Source organism: Pteropus medius, unplaced genomic scaffold, assembly GCF_902729225.1.
Source record: "Pteropus medius unplaced genomic scaffold, Ma_sr-lr_union100, whole genome shotgun sequence".
Classification (NCBI taxonomy): domain Eukaryota; kingdom Metazoa; phylum Chordata; class Mammalia; order Chiroptera; family Pteropodidae; genus Pteropus; species Pteropus medius.
Window position 1 is genome coordinate 18,014,040 of NW_024342473.1, and position 26,022 is coordinate 18,040,061.

At 35.7% G+C, this 26,022-nt stretch overlaps 1 protein-coding gene across 1 annotated transcript in view; it reads left to right on the forward strand.

Moving 5' to 3' along the window:
• Positions 1 to 3,286: 3,286 nt before the first annotated feature.
• ADAM10 (ADAM metallopeptidase domain 10) overlaps positions 3,287 to 26,022 on the forward strand; it is a 110,567-nt gene continuing 87,831 nt past the window's right edge. The window contains exon 1 of the mRNA XM_039865472.1: positions 3,287 to 3,757. Coding sequence (XP_039721406.1) covers positions 3,703 to 3,757 — 55 coding nt within the window. The 5' untranslated portion in view covers positions 3,287 to 3,702. The remainder of the gene's footprint in view (positions 3,758 to 26,022) is intronic.

The following is a 26,022-nucleotide window of genomic DNA, read 5'->3' on the forward strand; positions in this document are numbered from 1 at the left end:
AAAGAAATATTAAGGTTAGAAAGGTGAAATAACTTGGCTAAAGCCACACTGCTTATAAATAGTAGAATTGGGAGTTAAAGCCAGGTAGTCTGTGATGGTATAAATGCATACCTTATACTTCTGCATTTCATCAGTTTACCATAGATTTGCAAAACGTCAAAAGGGTAGTAAGTTAAAACTTCAAACAGAATAGTGGTCCACATTTGTAACATTGGAATGCCATTCATTATGATGCTGGAATGTAATATGTTCATGTTTTCAAATAAAAAGAAATGCAATCTTAAACATAGTTTTCAGTGATCGCCTTGGTAACGCAAAATATAATTTTGGTTTTCTTCCAGTTGAATTTGAAGAGAAAATGCCATTTAAATCCAACCACTGGAATTAATGATAAAAAAAATACTGTGCAATTGGATAAAGAAGATGTGGTACATATAGATATATATAGTGGAATATTACTCATCTATAAGAAGAGATGAAATACTGCCATTTGTGGCAACATGGATGGATCTTGACATAATCTTGCTTAGCGAAATAAGCCAGACAGAAAAAGTAGAAAACCACATGATATCATTTATATGTGGGACATAAATCTAAAAGCAACAAACAAATATGACAAACAGAGACTCATGGCCATGGACAGTAGAGGATGGCAGGGGGAGATAGTTGGGGTAAAAAGGGTCAAATGTGAAGTGACAGAAAGAAATCTTACTCTGAGTGGTGAACACACAATACAATATATATATGACTTATGGTTGAATTGTATACTTGAAATTTATTGGATTTTGTTAACCAATGTCACCATAATAAATAATAAAAATAAAATAAAAAATAAAAGCAAAACAAAACAAAACAATACTGTGCAACACTAAACATGCCACAAGGTAGTCTAATAGTTAGAAAATCAAAGCATCATTTGTTAACAGCATCACCAGAAGAAAACACTAAGAAGCTCAGGTGATTTGCAATGTAATGTTTGCATGTAACTGTTTCTAAGATTGGATCTTTTAAGAAGGGGGAAAAAACCATTCATGAGATTCTGCCATTCTTTAATAATTGCATACATCTCATTATAAATGGATACTATTGATAATGGTTTTAGAACTTCTGAATGTATTTTTGAACTTACTAATGTTGAAGCAAATATAATAATTCATTTCTCAAACTGAGAAATAAAGAAACACACTCTTGACTTATATTAATGGTAATAAATTGTAAAAATATCAGAGTAAAAAGAAGTATAGAATTTCTAAATTATTATTAGTATCAATACTATTAACACTTATATTCCCTAATTCAGTCTATTCAAGCAGGATGCCAAATAGATGAAGGCTATCTAATTAAATGCCATTGAAAAGTTCTAGTTCATGAAATACAAGATTTTTTTTCTTATTTGCAATATGATTATGTTTTGGAACTAGATAGTAGTGATGGTTGCATAGCATTGTTAATTTACTAAATGCTACCGAGTTGTTTACTTTTATTTAATATTATTTTTTCCAGCTTTATTGAGATATAATCAACATATAATATCGTGTAAGGTTAAGGTATACATTGTCTTGATTTGATACACTTAGATACTACAAAATGATTACCACAGTAGGGTTAGTTAACATTTCTGTTATCTCATGTAATTGCCATTTCTTTTCTGTGGTAAGAACATTTAACATCTACTCTCTTAGTAATTTTGAAGTATATAATACAGTATTATTAACTACAGTCTTCATGTTGTACATTAGATCCCCCAAACCTATTCATCTTAAAACTGGAAGTTACTACCCTTTGACCAACATCTCCCCATTTCTCCAATCCCCTCGCCCCTGGTAACCAACATTCTACTCTTTCTATGAGTTGGACTTTTTTAGATTCCACATATAAGTGAGATCACCTGGTATTTGTCTTTCTCTGACTTATTTCAATTAGAATAAGGCACTCAGGGTTCATGATGCCACAAATGCAGAATCCTCACATCTTCTTTACCCATTGATTCATAGAGCGACACTTAGGTTGTTTCCACATCATAGCTATTTTGAGTAATGCTGCAATGAACATGGGAGTGTAGAGATTTCATTTCATTTCCTTTAGATATATTGCGTATCCAAAAGTAGAGTTGCTGAATCACATGGTAGTTCTATTTTCAATTTTTTGAGGAACTTCTGTATTGTTTTCTGTAGTGGCTATACTGATTTACATTCCCACCAATGGTACACAAGAGTTCCCTTTTCTCTATATTCTTGCCAACATTTTATCTTTTTTTTTCCCTTATGATAGCCACTCTAACAGTAAGGTGATATCTCATTGTGGTTTTGATTTGCGTTTCCGTGATGACTGCTGGTGTTAAGCATCTTTTCATGTACCTGTTGGTCATTTGAATGTCTTTGGAAGAATGTCTATTCAGTTCCTCTGCCTATTTTTAAATTAGATTGCTTTTTAGCTGTTGAGTTTTAAGAGTTTTAAAAATATATATTTTAGATATTAACCCTTTATCAGATAGCTGATTAATAAATATTTTCTCTCATTCCAGAGGTTCCCTTTACATTTTCTTCCTTTGCTGTGCAGAACCTTTTTTTAGTTTGATGTAGTCCCACTTATTTTCCTTTTCGTTGCTTGGGCTTTTGGTGTCATAGCCAAAAAACCATTGCTAAGACCAATATCAGGGAGCTTTTCTGTTTTTTTTTTTTTTTTTAAGTTTTATGGTTTCAGGTCTTATGCTTAAATATTTAGTCAATGAAATAAGTGAGTTCCTAAGCAACCAAATCTGAAATTCAATGAAGTTAGGAAGTTTGGGTGAAGGAGATTTGAGAGTTTTCTTTAGCGATAGGACAGAGTGGTAACAAGGGCATTTTTGGGGCTGGAGATTTAAGATCCTGTGTTTTATACGCTTTTATAACAGTAAGGTCAAGTCTGTGACAAATGTGTAAGGAGCACAGAAAACTATACTTAGGCTGCCTCTTTCCCCTCTGCTGCTGGACGGTGTTTCTTTGCATTTACGTTCTGATCTCTGGTTGCTACCGCAGGTATTACTGCTTGTTGGTACTTTGCTTTTGCTAGCTGTCGTGTGCCACGAGAGGAAGAAAAAGAAACAAAAATCTCTGTTCCTCGTGAAGAAGTGGAAAGCGGCCCCTCAGCATCCTTAACACTCCCATTTTAGCCCAACGCACCGTTCTCGGCAGCTGCTAAGAACTAGCGGAGCCGGTCGGCGGAGACGCGCTCCCTTCTAGGGGCGGGACCAGAGGAAACTCCGCCTCCTAAACCCAATCCCAGCTATCCGCCAGCGGACAGGAAGCGGCGGCGGGCCTGCCTGCCCGGGAACCGGCCTCCGCGCGCATGCGCGCGCCACTAGGGCGCCTGAGGGAGAGGGAGGGGTGGGAGGAAGAGGTGAGGCTCCGCGTGCCCGTTGGGTGCCCGCGCGTCACGTGGTGAGGAAGGAGGCGGAGGTCCCGGGCTTGGAGGAGGGAGATAGAGAAGAGGGAAGGAAAACGGGGAAGGGAGGAAGGAAACGAGCGAGGGGGAGGGAGGTCCCTGTTTTGGAGGAGCTGAGAGCGTTGCCGTCCTCTGAAGTGGAGCGAGAGGGAGGTGCTTTGCCGTTTCTCCTGCCGGGGGTCCCGGCTTCCCGTGGAGGCTCCGGATCAAACCCCTTCAGCTTCTCCCTCCGGATCGATGTGCTGCTGTTAACCCGTGAGGAGGCGGCGGCAGCGGAAGATGGTGTTGCTGAGAGTGTTAATTCTGCTCCTCTCCTGGGCGCCGGGGCTGGGAGGTGAGGCAAGACCCAGAGCACTGGGGGCGCCGTGACCCCCGCGGACCGCGCGGTTGCAGCGGCAGCGGCAGCGGCAGCGGCGGCCGGGCCGAGCGGAACCCAGTCGCGGCGTGCGGCGGGCGTATCAGTCAGCCGGCCGGCCGGCGGCGCCACTCGGGCGCGCAGCGCTCCCCGCTCCCTATTGTCCCTCGTACCCGGACCGCGTTCCCTTCCTTGGCGGGCCGACGAGGCTCTGAGCCTCCGGCGAGGCCTTCCCCGCCCCCTACCGCCCCGGTAGCAGGGGAGACATGGGTCGCCTCCCAGAGAAGCAAAGTCGGGAGATCCGGGTCGCCAGGCGAGAGCCGTGGTTGCTCCATCCCTCCAGCCTGCGCGCGGAGCGCGGGGGCCGTCAGCCGTCGCGGGGCTGGCGATCTTTGCCGCTTTGGTTCCGCGCTCACCCTCACCACCATTCTTCCCTCTGCCTCTGCGGGATGGAGGATTCCGGAGTTCGCTCCGCGGAGAACCGCGGAGCAGGCTTGTGGGAAGTTGCGAAGTGTGCGGCCGGGCTGGTGAATTCTTCTTTACTGGGGGTGGCAATGAGAGCCACCGGGTTCTGCATAGGGGCCGCCGGGGGTGGGGGGTAACAGTGGTCCGCTTGACTGAGCCGAGTGGCTTCCGCTCTCCATAGTGCCCTGCCTCTGCCCCTGTGGAGAGAAGTCGCTTGAGGGTTTATGTTCAGCGAAAACATTCTGTTGCTCAGGGGAAAGGGTTTGGTGGGGAGAAAGGTAAGCCGTTTTGGAACGTTCTTTGATCTGTAGGCTGGATTGGGTCTTTTAGAGGGACGGTCTCTGGGTGACCCAACTTGGAAGAGTTTGCTTGAACTCTCAGGTGGTTCATGGAATGTCAAAACTGGCAACCCCCCACCCCCCGCCCTCCGTTGGAGTTAAATTAACTAAAAGCATATAAGTTCTTGATTACTCAGGTTTTGAAGACGATTTTTAATTCTATTGTATCCCAGGACCAGCTGTATCATTTTGTTGTTGTGTAAAGTGCTTTATTTTAGGTAAACTTTTTGACTTGCCCAAAGTAGTATACTTGAAAATCTCAAAGTATTTTTAAAAGCATTGGATTGAAAAAAATTTTCATAATGCTTCAGATGAGTAAAACCTAATATGATAATTTAGAAAATATTTGAATATTTCATGTAGTGTATAGTTTCTGTTCTTTTGTTTGTCACTGAGTTAGGACGGCAGAACCAACCATATTTTTGTCCTGCATTCTACTTAATTTGAGGTTGATACTTTGTAGGTAGACTTCTGTTGTAGTTCGTAGTGTTCATTTGTTAGATACACTGAGGTTGATACTTTGTAGGTAGACTAATGTAGTTTATAGTGTTCATTTGTTAGATACACATTTTAGATTAAGAGTTTCTAATGTTTAGTTTTAGAATCACATGCTAGAGACGGTCTATAAGGGCCTATTCATTTAACACTTGTATTGAAGTTCTAAATGTGGCTTCCAACGAATCACTTGTCTCTTCACTTTTTGTGATTATAGTCAGGATTTAGACACTGATTTCTATGAGGTAGTAAAAAGTAAGACACACACAGGAGACACTTTAAACTACTGATGAGTAGTAGTATGTAAATGTCCTTTGTTTTTAAAGAATGAAATAGAATAGAAATGGGCGTAGTCTGATGGTTGGAAAAAAGTAAAGTAACAACATAATCTTTGTGGGTTAAGACCCTTGTTACACAAACATTTTCTAAATTCAGAACTCTGGAGTTATTTACGAAGTATCATCTTGCATTAAACGTTCCATGTTTGTATTAAGCAGAACTTTGTGAAAAAGAGTAAGAAATCTTTGATTTTAAAATTAGCATAAGATTGTAGCTTTTGGGTACATGGAAATATTTGTAATTTTATGGTGTTTTAATCTATTCTGAGCAATTTATGGTCAAGTTTGTAAGAAGTTTAAATGATGATGATACATAGATAATATTCAAATTGACTGGTATATTTTAACATGAGAATGAATGTGTTTGTGTAGATTAGGAGATTTGTAGTGGAAATATGGATTTAACTTTAAAGTATGGATCATTTTTAGGTATTCAATAAACTCAGTTACCTCTTTCCGACTCGTCAATCACTATTTTGTATTAATTTTTTCTTGCTTTTAATGTGATGGGTGGGAAGCTGGAAGAGATAATTAAGGTGTTTAGAGTCATAAAACTTAAACTTTTCTAATGCTGTCTATTTCTAGCACATGTCCCAGCCTATGCTGTATTTGTAGGAAGATACCATAAAATTTCTAGAGTTCTGTAAGTGTCTGTATAGACATTATACTCAAATATGTACACAAAAATTCTTTATAACCACATTAGAAACTTATTGGAACTATTCTTATTAAAAATAGCCTAACGAATTTTTATGTATGTGTGAATATTACTTTTAACACAAATATGTTGGATAGTTGATACCTTTTTAAAAAATTTAATAGGTGTGTTTGAGAGGTCAAAAGGTATCGTAGCAGTAAATTCAATCTCATAATATTTTGGTTTGATGAAATCATACTTAAATTAAATTTTAGGGTAAGACATGTTTTTTATATTTAAAAATCTGGTATAAATGCTTTGCTTTGTACCATGTATTACATAGAAATAAGTTTTCTGGAAGTTTAGCCCACAGTGTTAAAAGTATCAAAGCTTAAGTATGAACTACATCTTTCACTTCTACTAGCAAGTAAGGTCTATGAAATTAATGAGACAGACCTTTTGTCTTTATTTTTAAGGAGCTCTGACACTTCATCTTTTTTACTTGAGATCGATAATCCTGTTGGATCACTTAAGAAGGCCCATTTCAAGCCATCCCCAAAGTTAACAACAGTATGTTCTCTGTAATGTAACAGGACCTCTCTGAGTAGCAAGGATTGAGGGCAGTGGACATGACAGGCACCTCATTTCTTTGTTTTCTGACTGACTTACAATTTTCAAAGGTGTTTATTATCTGATATATTTTAAATTTTCCTAAGGACTTGCAAGGTTGGGTAGGGAGAGTAAGGGACATTTCTGTGATGTCTGTTGTGTACCTGGTATTGTGTTAAGAGTTTTACTTTTAAACATTTATGAGAGAGAGGTGATATTTTGCAGCTGAAGAAATAGGCTTGAAGAAATCATTTTTCTAGCATCATCCATTCTGACCCAAGTCAGTTTGACCTCCAAGCCAGAGCTTTTTACCCATTACTCTCTCTTACCTTTATGAAAACAGTTTTCACACATTAGCTTAAAAGTAGCCTCTGGACTGAACTACCCTAGAGATGTGTTTTGTTTGATTTGGAGTGCCTTTAAGTTTCAACATTGAAAAAAAGGGAAATTTCTCAATGAAATTCATGGATTTATGGATTTTGGGGGAAGACTTGAAAATTGAGGCCCTACTAGGCTGCATTCCCATTGTCTTGAGCAGGGTGATAGAGCAGTAGCTGTTCTCTTTAGACTGGGTATGTGCTTACCTGTCAATGCAGTTCCCATCATTTCTGCCAGTAATACACTTGGCCTGCTTCACTCATTTTTCTTACATGCCTGTGTCCTGTAGGTATGTTATTCACATCTCTGCCTTGGCTTCATCTTGCATAGATGACTCCAAACTTGAAAAAAAAAAAATTTTTTTTTGACTGCAACCTCTTACCCAACTTTTAATATATATTTTTGTAATTATTTTTTCCATAGTCTTAAAAATATGTTAAAAACTGTGGCATACACAATAATTTTTATATAGCATTAGGTTATTAGACATTTTTTTAAATCCCTGTTTTCATAATAGTAACAATTTGAAAGTCTCGAAGAACGATGGTTATAGTTTTCCTAAATCTCTTTAACTCAGTGAACAAATAAGAAACCATTTCTTTTTCTACTGGGAAAAGACCCTCAGAAAACTGATTGTAGGTCATATAATTAAAAACTAACAGGCTTTCTTTCTTTGAAGAATGGGTTAAGTATAAATAGTGCTTTTGAAATTAAGAAAATTGAAATGAAACAATACGTTAATCAATAATCCACATTTTTCTAATATTGTTGGAAGATGACAAGTTCAGATATGAGAATATTCCTGTCTGACAAGTCTGGAACCAGACTTAAAATTTTGGCTGGTTTTTGATGGAAGTTTTTCTAAGTTGTACACATTTACTGTTTTAAAATGGGCCAAATTTAATCTTAAATGATTAAGGTTTAGTATAAGAACAGCTGTTATTGTTCTGGGCTCTGTTGTAATTTCTATTTTTTATTTTTCCAGAAACAATTGAAATGGGCATTTTAAATTCTAGGCGATTGTGCTTTTTTTCATTCTTGTAGCTAGTTTTAACAGTGTTTCCAACTTTTGGGTTAGATTTTCTGGCTTTCTTGCAAACCTTGAGGATATCACCTTTTAAACATGTTTTCTATGGGGAAACTAAATAATTGTACTTGACACACATGTATGTAAAGGGGCATATTTGAGCATTAGATGTTTTATTTTTTTAACGTATATGTTTTGGCTTTGTAGAGTTTAGTGCTGAGTGAGATTGCCTTGTTCTTTCTGAACAATTGGGATGACATATACTGGTTTGCCAGTTAAAGTGAGGCAAGGTAGAATAGAGAGAAGACACTGATGGATAACCAGGAAGACACGGCAAATAAAATGCACACTCATTTATTTACTGGTAGATCATTTCCTAGATCTGAACCATAAGTAGTCTGTCTCCAAACTAATATACTAGGTTATTGATATTAAACATACCCTAAAATGTGCAGTTATAATATTCTCTACAGGACTGTAAATTATAAGTTAAGAAAAAGTATTCTCCATATTTAAAAGAAAGATTAGGTAAAAGGTAAATGACAGGTTCCTGATGCTGTTTTATTGTCAGTCTGCAGTAAGTAGCTATTGAGTGTTACAGTTTTGGTGACTTTGTGATTTGTAAAAGTTAAATTTCTTGTCTGTCTTTGAATTGTATCACATTCTAATGGTTAGAGAAATTTTGCCAAAGTTAGAGGTATATTTTTGGGATGGCCTAGCTTAAAATATAGTCTATGTGAAGTGCCCAAAATGTAGTTTGTGTATGTGAAGTTCGGGTGCAGGGAAACGGGAGTCATTGGACATAGCTGCTAACATGAAGTTTCAAAAAGAGGCCTATGTGGCCACTAATTGGGGGAGACAAATTGTAGATATGAAAGGCTGTGGATAGAGAAACACACAGTAATTTCAAATCTGAGCCCCAAGTTACAAGGCAGACACTCTAAATTGTAGGAATTGATTTGCGTTTTGTCTCTTTTCACATGGGCAACTCTATGTGACATGCTTGGGTAATGAGCCCTGGATTTGTTTGTTTGTTTGTTTTTTTAAAGGAATTGGTTTATTTAATGATTATTAGTGATTCTTCCAAGCAACTGTAAAAAGTCTGCTTGTTCTTAATAAAAATCCAGCTGTGATATTTCTCACTGGTTTAGCCATTTTGAAATTTTTATTCTAGGAAAATGGAGCAATATTAAGGATAAGTGGAAAAATTGATAATCCTACCAGTTAGATTCCTATAAGGGTAGCAATGTGAAGGCTTGACCTTAGTGCTACTTGGGGACAGTTCTGTCTTGTAGGAAACAGCAATACTGAGAACAGTTCTCAGGAATGTAGACTCCCTTTGATATGGGGAGAATTCTTTCTGAGGCTACTACAATTCCAACTAAACAATGTGAGGATGTGTACAGTGAGAACATGCTGTTTAGTCACCAAGACTGTATTGTATATCTGTAGCTAGCAGGAGTCATGAAGCCACAGTTTTGAGTGAGAAGGAAAGTAAAAATCACTCAGTTTGTCAATGTAGACAGAAATGCAAAGATAAAAATACACTTATATTTATGTATTGTAACTGCAATTGAAATGAGGATTTATTAAGCTGGAGGGACATCAACCATTTGGGAAAAACTTTTTGAGATAGAAGGGAATGCTGTATAGTAAGATGCTTATGGGCTTACTTGCCTGAAATGGAGAGTCCATGGTAGCAAATAAAGAGAACTACCAATTGACCCATGATAACCAGGACTCTAATTATTCATATTCTAGGTCATAATAACTGTGAAGTAAAGTATTATGGAATGTTGGTTGGAGTTCATGTTGAAGAGTTAGGGTATGAAAGAAATGATTAGGAGTAAATTAACTGCTTGATGAACTGGGTGACTGAGTCCTGGATTACGGTAGTAATTATGAAAATAAATAAGGATAGACCAAGAAATCATATGGAAGAAAAATCGGTGAAACTTGGCAAATGTTTAATGTGGAGCTAACAATTTACTGAGGGCTCACTCTGTTGTCAACTTTAGATCTCAGAGGCTGTTGCATTGGAGAGTGTGGTTTTATAAAACTTTGAGGACCTAGGTTTTTGAAGTGGAAAATATCTAAAATTTTGAATCTATATAGAAGGTTAGTTATAGGTTAGGATGTGTGTCAGAGTCTTGGATTTTATCCTACTTGCAAGCTAATACTTTTTTGGGGGATTGGTTAAAACTTTTGTACTCTTTCAGTAATCTGTGGCTAGTCATTTGAGAAGCATTGCTTCAGATAGTTGGGAGATAGAAGTTTGGAGTAGAGGGGAAAAGTTAGATTTGGAGTAGAGGGGAAAAGTTAGATTTAAAGATATATTAACAAGTATGTTTTTACTTTACAAGTATATATATTACATTAAGTTGGAATTATGTTCTTTAGTTTAAGAGTATGTTTCATACTCTTGATTACATGTGAACTGTGAACTTCCTATTTCAGAAACTAATTGGGGAAAAGAATTGAGGCAAATGTACGTATATGATTTGTGGAACAGAATTTTTTTCCATTGATCTTTGCACTGATGATTGCAAGGGATACACACATTCACACATGAACTTTGAACTTTGGATTTTGTTTTCAAAAGAATACAGATAGAATCCTACACTTAAACGTTGAGTGAGGTATTAATTTGCTATTTCTTCCTAAGAGTTAAATGGGATAACTGTAAAAATGCTGAAGAGACTGTAAAGAGCTATACAAGTATTATCAAAATTATAGTGTTTTTAGGCCTACTTTTGTTTGGAACCTATTAGTTACAAAGTATAGATGGATAAATGTATTTTTCAAAGTTGATACTAGAACATTATTACTAAACACTGGAAAATAGAATTTAATAATATCCACAATTCCTTCTCCAACACAATTTAATCACTTTTTAATATTAATCTTTCAGTTTTTAAAAATGCCTATTATGAATTTCCACTTAGTATTAATGTAGTTTTGTATTCTCTAAAAAAATTAATGTGTAGTTAAAATGTATACACAAAGCAGACACTGCGATAAAGTAGCCTACAGATAGTTTTGGTTGTCACAACTGGAAGGATGCTACTGGCATCTGGTGGTGGGTAGATGCCAGAGATGCTGCCAAACATCTTACAATGCTCAGGACAGTCCCCCTACCAAAAAAATCTGGCCAGAATGTCAGTAGTGCTGAGTTTGAGAAACCCTGCTCTAGAGGAAATCTGAATTTTCTTGCTTTTTTTTTTGTTATTAATAGCCTGCTTGCTGCCTTAATTGATTACTTAAGTTTCATAAGCTTCTGATATTTCTTTCGTTCAAGCCTTCCTCTTCCAGTGTTTTGAGCCCTGCACTTCTGAACCTTTAGCATTTATCTTCCAGCATTTCTCATTCTTCTCTCCATCATTCCGTTTGTGGTAGGGAAGAAAATCTGATTCTGTAAATTTACAGTATTAGTTAAATGACTGATAGCCCATAAGATTATTTAAAAACCAAACCAAACCAGTTGCTCGTTAACCCAGAAGAGCCATGGATTAGTAGGATTTTAGTTTCTGTGGGGAAGGATATTTTGAGGGACTCAATCAGCAACTTACTCTGAAAATCTGCCTTCACAATTAGTTGTTCTCAGTTTCAACTTTTCATAATTTATTTTCTTCAAAATTTTAACTCATAAGTCTGAAAACTTCCATGTCTTTTGCATAACTTCATACTCCCCCCACACCTTATTATTGTTAACATTTTTGGCAGAATTGTTTTATTTGCACATACAGATTTGCTGGAAGGAGGCAGAGGCAGATGGTTTGGGGTATAATATGGGACACGGGTGAGGTAATAAGAGTCTGGGGTGTAGATTGTGTAGTGGCCTGGAGCCATTGTGTGTGTGTGTTATTTAGGTAGGTTGAAAGTCACAGTCCTTTACATGGGTTACTGTCTGTACTTGTGTCTGCACTTTTTGAAATGATATAAAGACATTTCAAATCAGAATAGAAATCTAAATTATGTATATGTTTCTACTTTTGGATTTTTAAGTTGTATTTCATAAGTTAGTGGTAGAAATTTAATACATGCAATGGATTTTTAATCATTGATGTTTGTGCCTTTTATATTGATTTAGTTTATAATTTTAAAAAAGAACTGCTTACTTTCACTTCTGAGCCAGCTAGCATTATTTTTAATTTTTAGAGACTAGCTTGTCTTAAAAAGTGGGTGTGTTGAAATATGCTTATGATTGGAGACACATCCTCTTGAACTCTCACTTGTAACTGTTAGGTGTAGATATTTGCTTGTAAGATGATTTGACTGGTTTCTAGTAAAGAAATGGATACTGTAGCTTAAGTTTGAAGTCACATTGTGGAAGTAACTTTTCCAAGAGTGCAGTAAAGGCACTTAGGTATATTGCTGAAATATAGGACATGATAGTCCCTGGAAGCTGACCTTTGTTATACAAGAGAACAATTTTGTTAATGGTATTTAATGCTTCAAGATCATAGTGAATACATATCAAATAGAAGCATTTGCTCAGCACAGTGTGGTAAGACACAGTGGGTGACTCAAGTTCCTTAGGAAGGAAGTACACTTTTATGTTTGGGAAAAATGCTGTTGGTGCCTAATTTTAAAATTATACAAGTGAAAAATATGTTGAAAACAACTTGATTACAAGTAATTTTTCTGAGGAATGGAGATGTGCTAGCATTAGCTTATTCTTACGTATTCTTATTTATTGTAGTTGAGTTTTCCTGTAAAAAGGAAATTCTGTAATGTCAAACGTTTTTACAGATTTTCTTTCCCCATTCTTAAGATTATAGAATCAACCTTTTTGATACAGATAGGAAAAGATTAAACTTATTTGTCATATAATATCTCAATCCCACAGAAAGATGATGACATTGACCTGTCATTAGTAAGCTATATTCTGTTTTCCCCCCGATGTTATTTTTTTTGTTCTGTGTTTTTTTCCTATTACATTTAATTTAGATTGGAACAGAAGATTGTAGGTTTCGAATTCAGGAGTTGGGAAGGAAGCTTTTGTTTGCAAGTGTTCCTGGAAATTACAATGCTACCTACACGTGGAATGTGGAAAATAATCATAGAGGCTAGCATATATGGGATACTTATTATATGTCAGGCACTGTTCTTAGGGCATTTTGTGTATCAACTCAGTCAACATCTCTATAAGATGGATTCTGTTATTCTCATTTTACAAACGAGAGAGCAGGTTCAGGGAGGGTAACTTACTCAAAGTCAGAAAAGTTATGTATAGCTATTAATTGGGGAAGACAGGATTTTAATATAGTCAGTCTGGCTCCAGAATTCATACTCTTAAACACTATACTGCCTCTTAGAAACATAGCTCATGCTTTAAAACGTATTGTATAGTGAGGTTATTATATTCTCCTCTTTTTTTGGTACAAAGATTGGATTATTTTACCATCAGGGCATAATTAGGCTCTTTATAATTATAGTATTTGAGCCATTTGAGTCAAGTTCTTTACAAGGTTTTTTTTTTTTTTACATCAGAAAATGTTTACAATTAGAGAGGAAACACCTTCTAAAACATTTATGCACAGTATCATTTGAATTTTGCCATAGATAAATTTATATATGTATTTCTTTAAAGGCTCGACGATGGATACTAAATCTCTGGATGGTGAGATGTAAGGTGTATGGTTCTACAGTAATTGCTTTGTAATCAGGAAAAATAATTTTAAGGCAAATTGCTGTTAGTAAATACCAGTATCATGATGACTTTGAAAAAAGTTACGGGAAATAAAAATATAATTGGCTGTCTGTATCTGCAGGTTTTGAATCTATGAGTTCAACCAACCACAGATTGAAAAAATTCAGGGAAAAAAGTCTCAGAAAGTTCCAAAATCAAAACTTGAATTTGCCATGGGCCGAGCACTATGCTGAATACACTATGCAAATACAGGTTAATGCAAATACTATGCCATTTTATGTAAGAAACTTGAAGAAACGTGGGTTTTGGTATTCATAGGGGTCTCCTTACAGATGTCAATGGATGACTGTATTGTTCTCATACTGTAAAAAGGGAGAGACCACCTAAGCTCTCCAGTAGCAAGGAGACTAAGTTACTTTTTTTCTACTTCGTACACCTTCTAGCCTAGTTCCACTTTTTCATGTAGGTGATTATTTGTTATTTCTTTACTTTTCCCCCAGTTTTTCTTTAAAATTTTGAAAATTATTTATTTTCTCTATCTTATAGGTCCAATTCAGTTATTTTTCTAAGAATTTCACACATAGGCATTTGCTTGATATACTATTTTTATTTTTTCCTAGTTTTTTGTTTTAAAACTTTTATACTTTCTGAAAGATGGAAGTATATGTATGTAGTCCAATTGACATTTGTATACTTATCACTAAGATTTATTAATGGTTATCTTTTGCCATATTTGCTTTCCTTCTCTAACATGTTCCTTTTTTTTTTCCCCTGAACCATTTGAAAGTAAGTTGTACCCCTAAATACTTCAGTATGCATCTCATAAGATTAAGGACATTGTCTTATATAACCAAGAAGATTATTTTCTTTTTACGTGTGGGGACGTATCCCATAAAGCTTGTAAGTACTAAGGCACCATCTAAATTTATTTAATGCTTTGTGAAGGCCCAGTTTCTGGCAACTACAGCTAAGGACCAGAAAAGCAAATGCTGTTGGTATGCATTATGTATAGGTATAATGAAGTAACAGTAGAGAAGGTAGGAAGCATTGGTAGAATAACTACATTGCAGGATGGAGCTATTTTATGTAGGAACAATGGCACAATAACATATAATAGTGTTAAGATTATCACATCACTATGACCTCTTAGGATAAAGATGTTAATAAGGATGAGCTGGCTCACTCAAGAAGATGTTAAGGGAGAGGGGGAAAAAATCAATAATTGTTCAAATAGAGATTTGGCACATAAATAAACTTCAGTTATCTAGAAATTTTCCTCAGTGGAAGCTGTAATTTTCCACTGTCAGATTACTAACATCTTACTGTACTCTAGGTTAAATGTATTTTATTTTCATCATTGTCAGGTAACAGATCTTTTTCTCCATTATTAAGAACTTTACATGAGAACATCTTCAGTGAGTATTCTATTCTTTGTCAGAAGGGATAAAGGAATTATAGCTTGCCATACCTTGAGTCTTTCCTGTTCCCTTCCATGTTCTTCATTTTGTCCTGCATTGGTAATATATCAGAGTGATAAAAGAAGCTCCAGGTCTGTCTGTCTATTCAGAGAGAGCAGCAGAACTCTAGGTTTTTTCCCCCATTGTTGTTTTGTTTTTTAATCCTAGATTTGTAGGCTGTGTTTTCTTTTGTACAAATCTACTTCATGTAAATAAAAGGTTTAAATTAGAGGAAGAAAATAGTCTATATTATGGAACACAACTCATATGTTAGCTTAAATGGCAATAGACTTTTTGAAAAAGTAGTTTCTGTGCCTATACTTAGTTATTAGTTGCTTTAAACAATCCCTATTATGATGATCCCTATATTTGTATCTCTAGCCTAGACTTTTCCCTTGAATTCCAGACTTCTGCATCCTAACTACATCTCTCTCCAGTTAGATGTCTAGTGGGCATCTCAAACTTAACATGTCCAAAAACAAATCTCTGATTCTGTTACCCACAGCCTTTTGTTTGTAGTCTTTCCCATCTCGGCAAATGAGAGCTCAGTTTTCAGTCACTCAGGCCAGAAACTTGGAGTTATTCTTTATTCCTGACTTTCTCTCACACCCTGTATGCAGTCCCATCAGCAAATCCTGTCAGCTCCTCCTTCAGAATATATGCATATTTTGACTACTTCTTAGTAGCTCCACTGTTATTACCCTGATTGATAACAAGCCAACATTCATTTCTCTTTAATTACTGTAAAACCTGCTGACTGTTCTGCCTGTTCTGCTCTTCTCCTGGTCTCTTCTCAATGTAGCAGCCAGTGTGATCCTGTTCAAAAGCTACTTCTTTGGTCAAAACCATCTACTGGCAAATTGTATACTTTAAAATGGTAAGTTTTATGTTATGTGAATTATACCTCAATAAAATACATGATAACGAAATAAATAAATAAATAAAAAAAAAACTTATTCAGTGGCTTTCTATTTTAAGGAAAAGCCAAAGTCCTTCTATTGGTTTGTACAATCCTATATGATATACATGTACACTGATCCTCCTAGTGCTTGTTCAGTTCTTACTTCTTGTTCATTTCTGCTCCAGCCACACAGAGCTCTTTAAAAAATCCCAAGCTTTCTCCTGTCTCAGGGACTTTGCACTTGCTGATCCTTTTACATGGTACACTTCCCCCTTCGCCCCGATTGCTCTGTTGTCTACACTCTTCCTTTTTTATTTTTTAAATTAAAAAAATTTTAAAATAGTGAAATACACATAACATAATATTTACCATAGTGACCATTTTATAAGTGTGCAGTTCACTAGCATTCACTACATTCACATTGTGATTTGCTCTTTCTTTTAAGTCTTTGCTCAAAAACTGAGGCACAGAGAAGAAAGTGAATTGTCCAAGATAACTCAAGTAGTAAGTTGCAGAGGTGGTATTCTAATCCATGATGTTTAGTTCTACTTATAAATAAATGTAATGCTTGCCACACTCTTGGAACATAAAGTAAGATGTGTTGACCATGTACTTCCATGGTTATTGAAAAACTTAGTGGCAACAGGAATAGGAGAGTTATAACTGTACAGAAAGTCATTGAAAATGGTTATGAAAACTGCATGAGTAATTGGAAGGACAAATATCTGAAATACACTCATAACATCAGTAGCTTTTTAAAAACATCTGGTGAATAGATCTATAATAATTTTATTTTTAACTAATCGCATTTTGCAAACGGTTGGCCTATTAGAAATTCTGATACTTCTTAGATGAGTATCATAGGATCACGTATTTTCTGATGATTGATTTATGTCTCATCAGCAAGGTATATGCTGCTTTCTTTATAAATACAAATGAAAATGGAAATTTCCATGAAACGTTGAGTTCATTAATTCTTACAGCAAACATTTATTGAGCACCTATTTTCTCTCTGACTTCTAGATACTGAGGATACATCTTTGAACAAAACAAAGTCCTTGCTTTCATGGAACTTATATTCTAGTGGTAGAGGGATATATGTCAATAAAAATAATATGGAGAAAGATAAAGCAGAATATTAGAATGAGACCTACTGGGACAATATGTTTTTAGATGAAATGATCAGAGAAAGCTTCTGAAGAAATTGCCTGGATATCTAAATGAACTGTGGCAGCCAACCCTTCTTTGGGGAGAGTGGTGGAAGATAAGGTGAGACATATAGAGTGGAGTGGGGGAATGTAGCCCCTGAGAAGGTTCACGTTCAGCCTTATAAGCCATGCTTACAACTTTGGGTAGTTGGGAAACATTTGGAAGATTTTGAGCAGGGTAGTGAAAAGATATGACTTGACTTGAACATTACTTTGGCTACTGTGTGAAAAATAGACTGTAAGGGGCAAGAGTGGAAGCAAAGAGGCCAATTATTTATCATGGTTTTTGACTGTCCAGAGCCTTTTGAACCTTTCTGTGTTTGACACATTTCCAGCCTTATGAATTCCATTTCCCTAATTCTAGTTCCCAGCTTTTCATTTGCAACTAGGACAGCAGCATGTAAACTAGTCTTCTGAACTAGGCTCCTCTAATCAGAAGCATCACAGGAGACCTGGATTCTGCACTGAGCCAGACATGTTTGCTTGCTGAAGTTTTGCCAATAGTGTGCATCTTTTAGACAATTATAACAGGTTTTTTTTTTTTCTAGTTGTTTTAAGGTTGCCTTTCTGGTACAAAAGTGGCATTGGAGAGTCAAGGCAGTGTTGGTGTTTTTCACACGATATTTTTGGGGGTAATTATGGTGTATTCTGTCTTCTGGGGATACCTGGATAGTCTTGAGGAAGATAGAAGTGTGGGGGGTGGAGTTTCCAGTATTGTCGTCAAGTAATAAAATATTACTTCAAGTAAGAGAATATTGTATGGGAAGTATGGGAATTGAATAAGATCATAATCGAGAATGCTTTAGTATTTATGGAAAAATTTGTAGGTTCTGGGTCACATTTCCTTTGTAAGATTTGCATGTTGATTTGCAGGAAACAAAATCTTGGGTTCCTATTTCTGTCTGGTGTTATTTTACATAGTTCAACCTTGACATTATAGAAGCAATGATATTGTTAGTACTAGGACATATATATTTTTAGATTGATGGAACCTGGGAGAGTCTAGCAAGTAATAGCATCAGGAATAGAGCAGTTAATTAGGAATTGGAGTAGACAAATAGGCAGATTGGAACTAGAGAATCAGGAAGATCTGTAACAAGGGGAGATCAGGTAAGCTGAGTGGGTCAGAGGCCAAGCTCTGTTCAGACAGAGTTGAGATGGGTAAATATTTAACTGTATCAGTGAGATTTGGTGATAGAGCTGCATTCTGTTGCTGTTTTTTGAGCTTTTAACTCATCGCTAGAATATAGGAACAAATCTCAGTTGAGTAGGTCCATACTGTGCCTGTGAGAACAGGCAATTTTGTGATGTCTGACTGAGCTAAGTAGTGCAAGGGTTGGAGACTGTTCCTGTAAAATGTGCCAATTTTAATCACTAGCTGTGGAAATCAAGGGTATACACATACTTTTTGGACTGTAAAAAGTACATTCTTTTCATATTTTATTACGTTTTTCCACATTTTAGAGGTAAATGTCAGTTTAGGTTTTGAAAGTTTCCTGCCATGTGCTGTATTTTAATAATTTTTTTCCTTTCAGTTTTTTATAGTCACATCAGAAATGAATGGTGCTTATGGTGAAGGTAATAGAATTATTGTGGAAAAATCACGAAGTCATTGAAACCAAAGTTATCTCTTTGGCACTGCCTCCTATTTGCTATGTGACCTTGGGTTTGTTACATATCTCTCAAGCCTCAATTTTCTTTAAAATGAGCTAATAGTTCTTACTTTATAGGTCTGTTGGGTGGATTAAATAAAAAAAATGTGGAATACTGGGTCTGGCAGATAGAATGTGCTCGATAAAGTTTAGTTATTGTTACATCTAGTTTATAAACATTGTTTAATTAAACACTTAAACAAGAAGTTTATTGAGTCTGGATATTTTTTATACGTAGCAAGCTTCAATGTACATTTTGAAAAATTGGAATATATTTTAAAAATAGGCTTATATAGTTTGGGATTTTTAATTTTTCCATTTAAAGATGTGAAGCTTTTTTTTTTTAAACAAATATCTTTAAAATACTAGATTTAAAAAATGGGAATCAGAAGAAATAACAAACATAATATTATAAGTACACGATATAAAACTAAAGATATTCTTATTGAAGTCAAGAACAAAGTAAAAATGTCCTCACTGTTATTCAACATGGTTTGGTAGTCCTAGTTAGTGCAATAAGTTAAAAAAAAAAAAAAAGAATTATAGATGAATAAAATATTTAAATAAGAAAAGCAGAATCAGCAAAGTGCCAGCCAAAAAAAGAAAAAAAGAAAAAGAAAAAAGAATATTTTTAGAATTTTCCACGCAAAACCAAGGGTCTCATGAATCCCCTACAGTGACACATGGATCTCAGAACTATTGTAGAGGAAAAAAGGGTTATAACAAGTCAACATTAATGAAAATAAATGCTACCTGACTTCCTACAGATTTGATATCTATTTTGCATTGCTGTAGCTATTCAGCTCTGCTGTTGTACTTTGAAAACAATGATAGAAAATATGTAAATGAATGATCATATAGCTATGCTGCAAAAACAGATAGCCAGCTGAAATTGGCCTTTGGGTTATAGTTTGCCTAACCCTTTTATATTTTATTTGAGAACTTTTTCTAATCAGTACATGACTTGTGACATCAGTTAAGGTATTTTCTGCTTAAATGGTAGCACCTGTGGTAACTGGCCCTGTTAATGTACTGTTAAATGCTTAGAGTGAAGCAAACATGTAGAAAAAAAGAAGGAATTAGCTGCTGACAGAAATCAGAGAATTGCTGTATGCAGAAAAGTTGCAGAGCTTCTCAACCTTGAATGTGTATATATATATCACAAGGAACCAGGTAGATCTGGGTAGAGTCTGAGTCACTTAGAGGATCAGTGAATCTGGGAGGAGTCCAAGATTCTGCATTGCTAACAGTTCCCTAGTATATTGCCCATGCAGCTAGTCCCTGAAGCAGTTTGAATAGCAAGGTTCTATGTGTCAGGAAAACAGAAAATGCTGTATACAGAAAAATATTTAGTTCGGTAAGGACTGAAACATCCATAAACATAAATTTCCAGTCTTAGTTGTAATACTTAATGAATGAATTTGTTATTTGAACACATGGTGAGTAGTAGGCTCCCAGATTTTTTTTTTTAGCTTTTTAGTTTAAATGTTGACTTGGACCTTCAGTACAGCTAAGTAGTTCTTGAAATGCTCTAGTTGCTACTTTCTCAACTGATATTTTTCCTTGACGGTTGCTTTTGGTACTTGTGATCACTGGTGTCATTTATTCTTTTATTTCTCACATCTCTTACAATGTATATCCTTTTAACAAAAATATAATTATTTATGAACAGTGAGTCATTATAGGATGCATAATAGTTTCTTGGAGGCAAGTAGAATATCTCCGCTCTTGGCTTATGTGATATACCTATGTGTTATTTTTTAGAGGTTGTTCCTGGGGTGTATAACTTAATTATTGTATGCCTTCAAATAATATACAACTTCATTTATAATATAACTATACTTCCATTTCTCCTCTCCTCCATTGTGCTGTTATTGTCATACATTTAAATTCTATATGTGTCATAAAAGCCACAGCACATTTTTTTAAATATAGTCTCTTAACTTTTAAAGAGCTTAAAAAATGAGAGAAGAAATCTTTTTTATTTTCTTATATATTCATCATTTCTGGCACTATTTTTTGTGTCAGTACAGATTTCCATCTGGTTTCATTCCTTCTGCCTGAGAGACTTCCTTTAACATTTCTTGTGATGCAGGTCTACTAGCAATGAATTGTTAGCTTCGATGTCAAAAAAAGCTCATTTCATTTTTTTCCTCCCTTCACCTTCATTTGTGAAATATATTTTTACTGAGTGTAGAATCTTAGGTGGAGAATTTTTTTTGTCATACTTTAAAAATGTCGCATTATCTTCTGACTGTATAGAGTTACATTCTCATTTATTCCTCTGTATGTAGTGTTTTTTCCCTCTAGCTCTTTTGGTCTTAACCTGCTCACAGCTGATTTGCAAGTTTTTTTGTTCCTAGTTTTCAGCCATTAGCCTATAATTTGCTTCTGTCTGTTTTTCTTTTATATTTATTCTTAGGATTTGTTGAGTTTCTTGGATCTGTAGATTTATAGTTATGTCTTTCACTTTCCCCCCATCATGTTTGTTTTTCTGTATGTTCCTTAACATGTGGAACATATTTATAATAGCTGTTTCAACCTTTTTGTATACTAATTCCATCATCTCTATATGTTTCTAATGTCTGATTTTTTCCCCACTTATGAGAGAAATATATATTTGTATTTTCCCAACTTTTTTTACATGCATGGTAATTTTTGATTGGTTGCAGATCATTCTGATTTTTACATTTTTTGTGTGCTTGATTTTATCTCTCCTTTAAACACTGTCAGACTATTTTGGTGTGCAGTGAAACTACTTGGAATCAATTGAATTCTTTGGAACATTGCCTTTAAGCTTTCTTGGGCTAGGTCCAGAACAGCCTTTATTTGATCTGTGGCTAATTTTACTCCATGAATAAGATGCTCTTTTTCTGAGGGCTATACCCAATGTTCTGTATATTATAGGTTTTTTCTTCTCTGGATGGTGGGAATATGAACACTTCTCAGCCCTGTATAAGCTTCGAAGATTGTTCTTGTTCTTTTCTTTTTCTTTCTTTTTTCTTTCTTTTCTTTCTTTCTTTTTTTTTTTTTTTTTTTGGTGGTTTTGTTTTTCTGGCCTGGGCTGTTTAAGTCTTTCACATGGTCGGATTAGTACTTAGCCAGACATTTAAGGGATCCCTCTTTAGGTCTTAGAGCTTCCTCTCTGTTCAGCTTCTTCTTCTTTGGCACTCTAACCATTTCTTTGGCTTCCCTGAACTCAGATATCTGGCTCCTCAATTCAGCGACACCATCAGGCCTTGTTTAGGTTTCTACACCCCACATGTTGTCCTGAAAACTGCTTCTAGGTAGTAAATTGGTGGTAAATAGATCTCACCTCATTTGTTTATCCTGCATGTATTTTGTCCATTTTTTTAATTGTTTGTGGTAATAGGTTAAATTCAGTCTTTTTTTTACTTCAGTATAGCCAGAGGAGCAAAACGATTTAACAATTTGTGTTCTTTTTTTTTTTTTTTTTTTTGTCCTGCTGGGAATGAAAATTAATGCATGTTACTTTACTCCTAAGTACTTCAAACTATATCTCTAAAAAATCAGATTATTCTCCTTCTGTATGACCATAATGTTGATGGACTGAAGAAAACTAACAAGATTTCCTTACTATTACCTAAGAATGATTCTAGTTTGTCCAGGATTGTTTCCAAATGATTTTTGTTTCGTTCTCAATTGAGGTTTTTCTGTTTTGCTTTTTTGTGTTTCTTTCATTGTTTTTTCTCTAATATGTTTGGATAAAGTTATGTTCATGGTTGTGTGGCTTTTCTTTGTCTTGTTCTTTTTGCTCCGATATAATGTGGGTAACTTCTTTTTACTTGTCTCTGAAACCATTGTTTTTTTTTCCCCTCTTCATGTCACATTTTATGGGATAGATTATTTTGTGTTTTATCTACCTTTCTGCAGTCATGGGACCATGATCATATACCAAGTTTTGAGAATTCCAGGGCTCTGTATTCTTTCGAGATTAAAGAAAAAATGAATTGTATGATTTCTGAAGGTTAGGGGCATCATCAGGAGTCCAGTGTGCTAAGCTTTCCACTTTCTCATTAGAGTATTCTGTTTATTTTGTTGGCTGCCTACTTGAAAGATTATACTGTTAGGTTATGTCCAGTGTTGTTTTAGGACATTGGCTGTCTTGAAAACAAGAAAAAAATTCTCTGATTTGTAGCGTTTTCTGATGTCAGTGGTGTAAATACTCCTCTCATGGCTGATTTCAGACTACCAACATAATGTCATTGAACACAGAGTTAGGAATAGAACTGGCACTCTCGAGCCTGTATCAGCCAGCCCCATCACACACTGGTTCTATTCTTTTTTTTTAATTTGGTTTTAGTTCTTGATTTTTTTTTTTTTTTAATGTGGAAGAGTAAACTATATTTTATAGTTTCTTGTTTGTGTGTTTGTTTTGGTTTCATGGTTCCCCCTTCATCTTATTAATTATTGGGGAAGAGAAATTATGTAATACAGGTTTAGTTATCTTAACTTTATTGATTTTTTTTTTTTACATTACTGAGATCATATTGTAAATACTGATAATTTAGGTATAGTTAACACAGAAACATAGGTCTTACTTAGAAGATGGAGTAGACTTGATAGCTATATGTCCCTGGGTAGCATTTTCAACTTTCTCAATTAAACCCCGTGGATCATGTCATATCTCAATTATAAAGATTCAGAAAGTCATTACTCAGGTCCTTTGCCAGTAAAAGTAAACATTATGTTGCTTTATAAAATTCCTTTGTATATGGGACCTAGAAAGATGACTTTGTTTAATAACTCTCCCAGTTATGTTCCACCCAGTCAAATAATTGCACTTGTATCACATGTGCTTCATTGGAACAGCAATAGTTATTGTTTTAAGTTATCAGAAGTGGCAGAATACTTTATCTGAACTGTGCCTTCAAAAGCTGACTTTTTGATTCTGAAAAAGCAATGGAAGCAGTAACTTTGCAAAGTCAAGTTTGTGTCGTGGCTATTCAGTCCACTTAAAAGAAATAGTTCAATTATCCAATGGAAATCCTTCATTTGATCTTCAAAAAGAAACTACTCAAAATTCTCATACTACAGATTCCCCATTCTTGATTTCTTCTTTCTGTTTTCTCTTATATGGGATTTTTTTTAAACCCAAGTATTAACTTAAAGATATTTTTAAAGAATATGGACAGTGCATTCGTATAATATTTAATTCTATTATTTAGTCTTGATTTTTAAAAGTTCCATACCAGCAGGCTTTATTATCTGGCTTCATTATATTTTCTTTGCTAGTTGCAAAATTAATTTTAGATTCTAGTTTTAGACTACATTCTTGTCACCTCTCTTGAGAACAGCTCAAGAATACGGTGAAGTGACTCAATAATAGTTTAAATTGAATGATCCTTTCATGTCGGCCTTTGTGCTGAGCAGTTTACGTGCATTTAATGTAGCCATTGTCCTTATTTTACATATTATGAAAACTCTGAGATTTTAAGAAGTTTAAATAATTACCCAGCTCATGTGTTTGTGGCTAGGAAATGTCAGAATTCAAACCCAGTTCTGTCTTTAATCCTGAATTTATTGCCTCATTTTGTATATAGGTCTGAAAGGCAAGGAGGAAGAGAAGAAAGAGATAATGATGACAGTGATGATGCCTACCATACCACGATGTATGGTAGGCACTTTGCTAATTGCCACACATAGTTTAAAACATTTAATCCTTGTAACAGCCTTTAGAGAGAGTTATTCTGTTTATTTCCATTTTAAAGATTGGAAACTGATGCTAAATTTGCCATTTGATTAGGGAAACAAGCTAATAAATGAAGGTGATGGGATTCAAACCTAGATAACTTTTTTTTCTAGTAAAAAAATGCTTACCATAGCTCCATAAGAATAGACATTATTGACTTTCTTAAAACATCCTCCTCTCTTGGTTCCAGGAGGCTGCAGGCTTCTCTCTCTACCACCCCCTTACTATTCCTTATTAGTCTCTTAACTATGAACATCCACAGGGACCTGTCTTCATTCTTCTCTCACCTTAATGTCTCTCTTTTGAGGACTGATGCATTCAAAGAACCTCTGCTATGGTCTCTGTGTATGAAATTTCTAAAGCTATGTCCTCCCCACCACTTCTCCTTAACAAGTCTCCTTTGTTCTGCTTGGCTCTCCTTCCATTGCCTCAAACTCCGTGGGTCTCATACCAAGTCATCCTTGCCTGGTCTCCACTCTCCTCCATGCTAAACCTTCATCTCCTTTCCACAACCCCTACCAGCAGCCCTTCCTTCCAGACTCTCTTAGTCCATCAGGCTTAAACATTTAAAATTTAGTTTTCCTCTTTTGATTATGTAAGTTAATCATCTACAAAAAGTCACTAGGGGTTCTAGTGACCTTCAGATAAGTTTCATTTTATCCGTCCATAAAAAAAAAAAGCTCACCGTAAAATTTACTACCTTAAGTGTAGTTACCTTTTGTGCAGTCTCCAGAACTTAAACCCAGATGATTTGACTTAAGTGTTTGTATCTTTAACTATATAGTGACTAGCCACTGACTGCATAAACAGGAAATTCAGTGATGGAACACAGGATTTATTAACACATTAGGTAAACCATACTTTTTTTTTCCAATTTGATGTTTTATTTTATAAAAGAGGGCAGTTTTCTTTAGGAAGAAATTTCACTTAATTTATTAAGTAATTACTGTTTTCAACTTTTGCTCATGATGACAATGGAGAAAACAAGACCAGATTTATCCTCCTGTCTGAAACAAACAAGGGAAAAAACATGACCAGATATATTGTCCTGCCTGAAGAAAACTAGGGGAAAAACCAAGAGACAGTGGTTTTTAAGATAGTGGTCACCAGGAGTTGAAAGACCATGGTCCCTGAGAGAGGAGAAACAAATGAGTCAAGGCCTGTGATTGTTCCCTGTTTCTGCTTTGGGAGAATTTTCATCTTCATTGCATATTAGAAGGAAGCTAGGTGGAGGCCAACAAACTATCTGAGTTGAGATGGCGTGGAGGAGGGTGGAGGGAAAGCAAAGCAGCTAGAGTTTGCAGACAATATCAGAGTGAAGAATGCTGCATAGAGAGAATCCCTGACTTCTGCTCAGGATTTGCCTGGAGTGT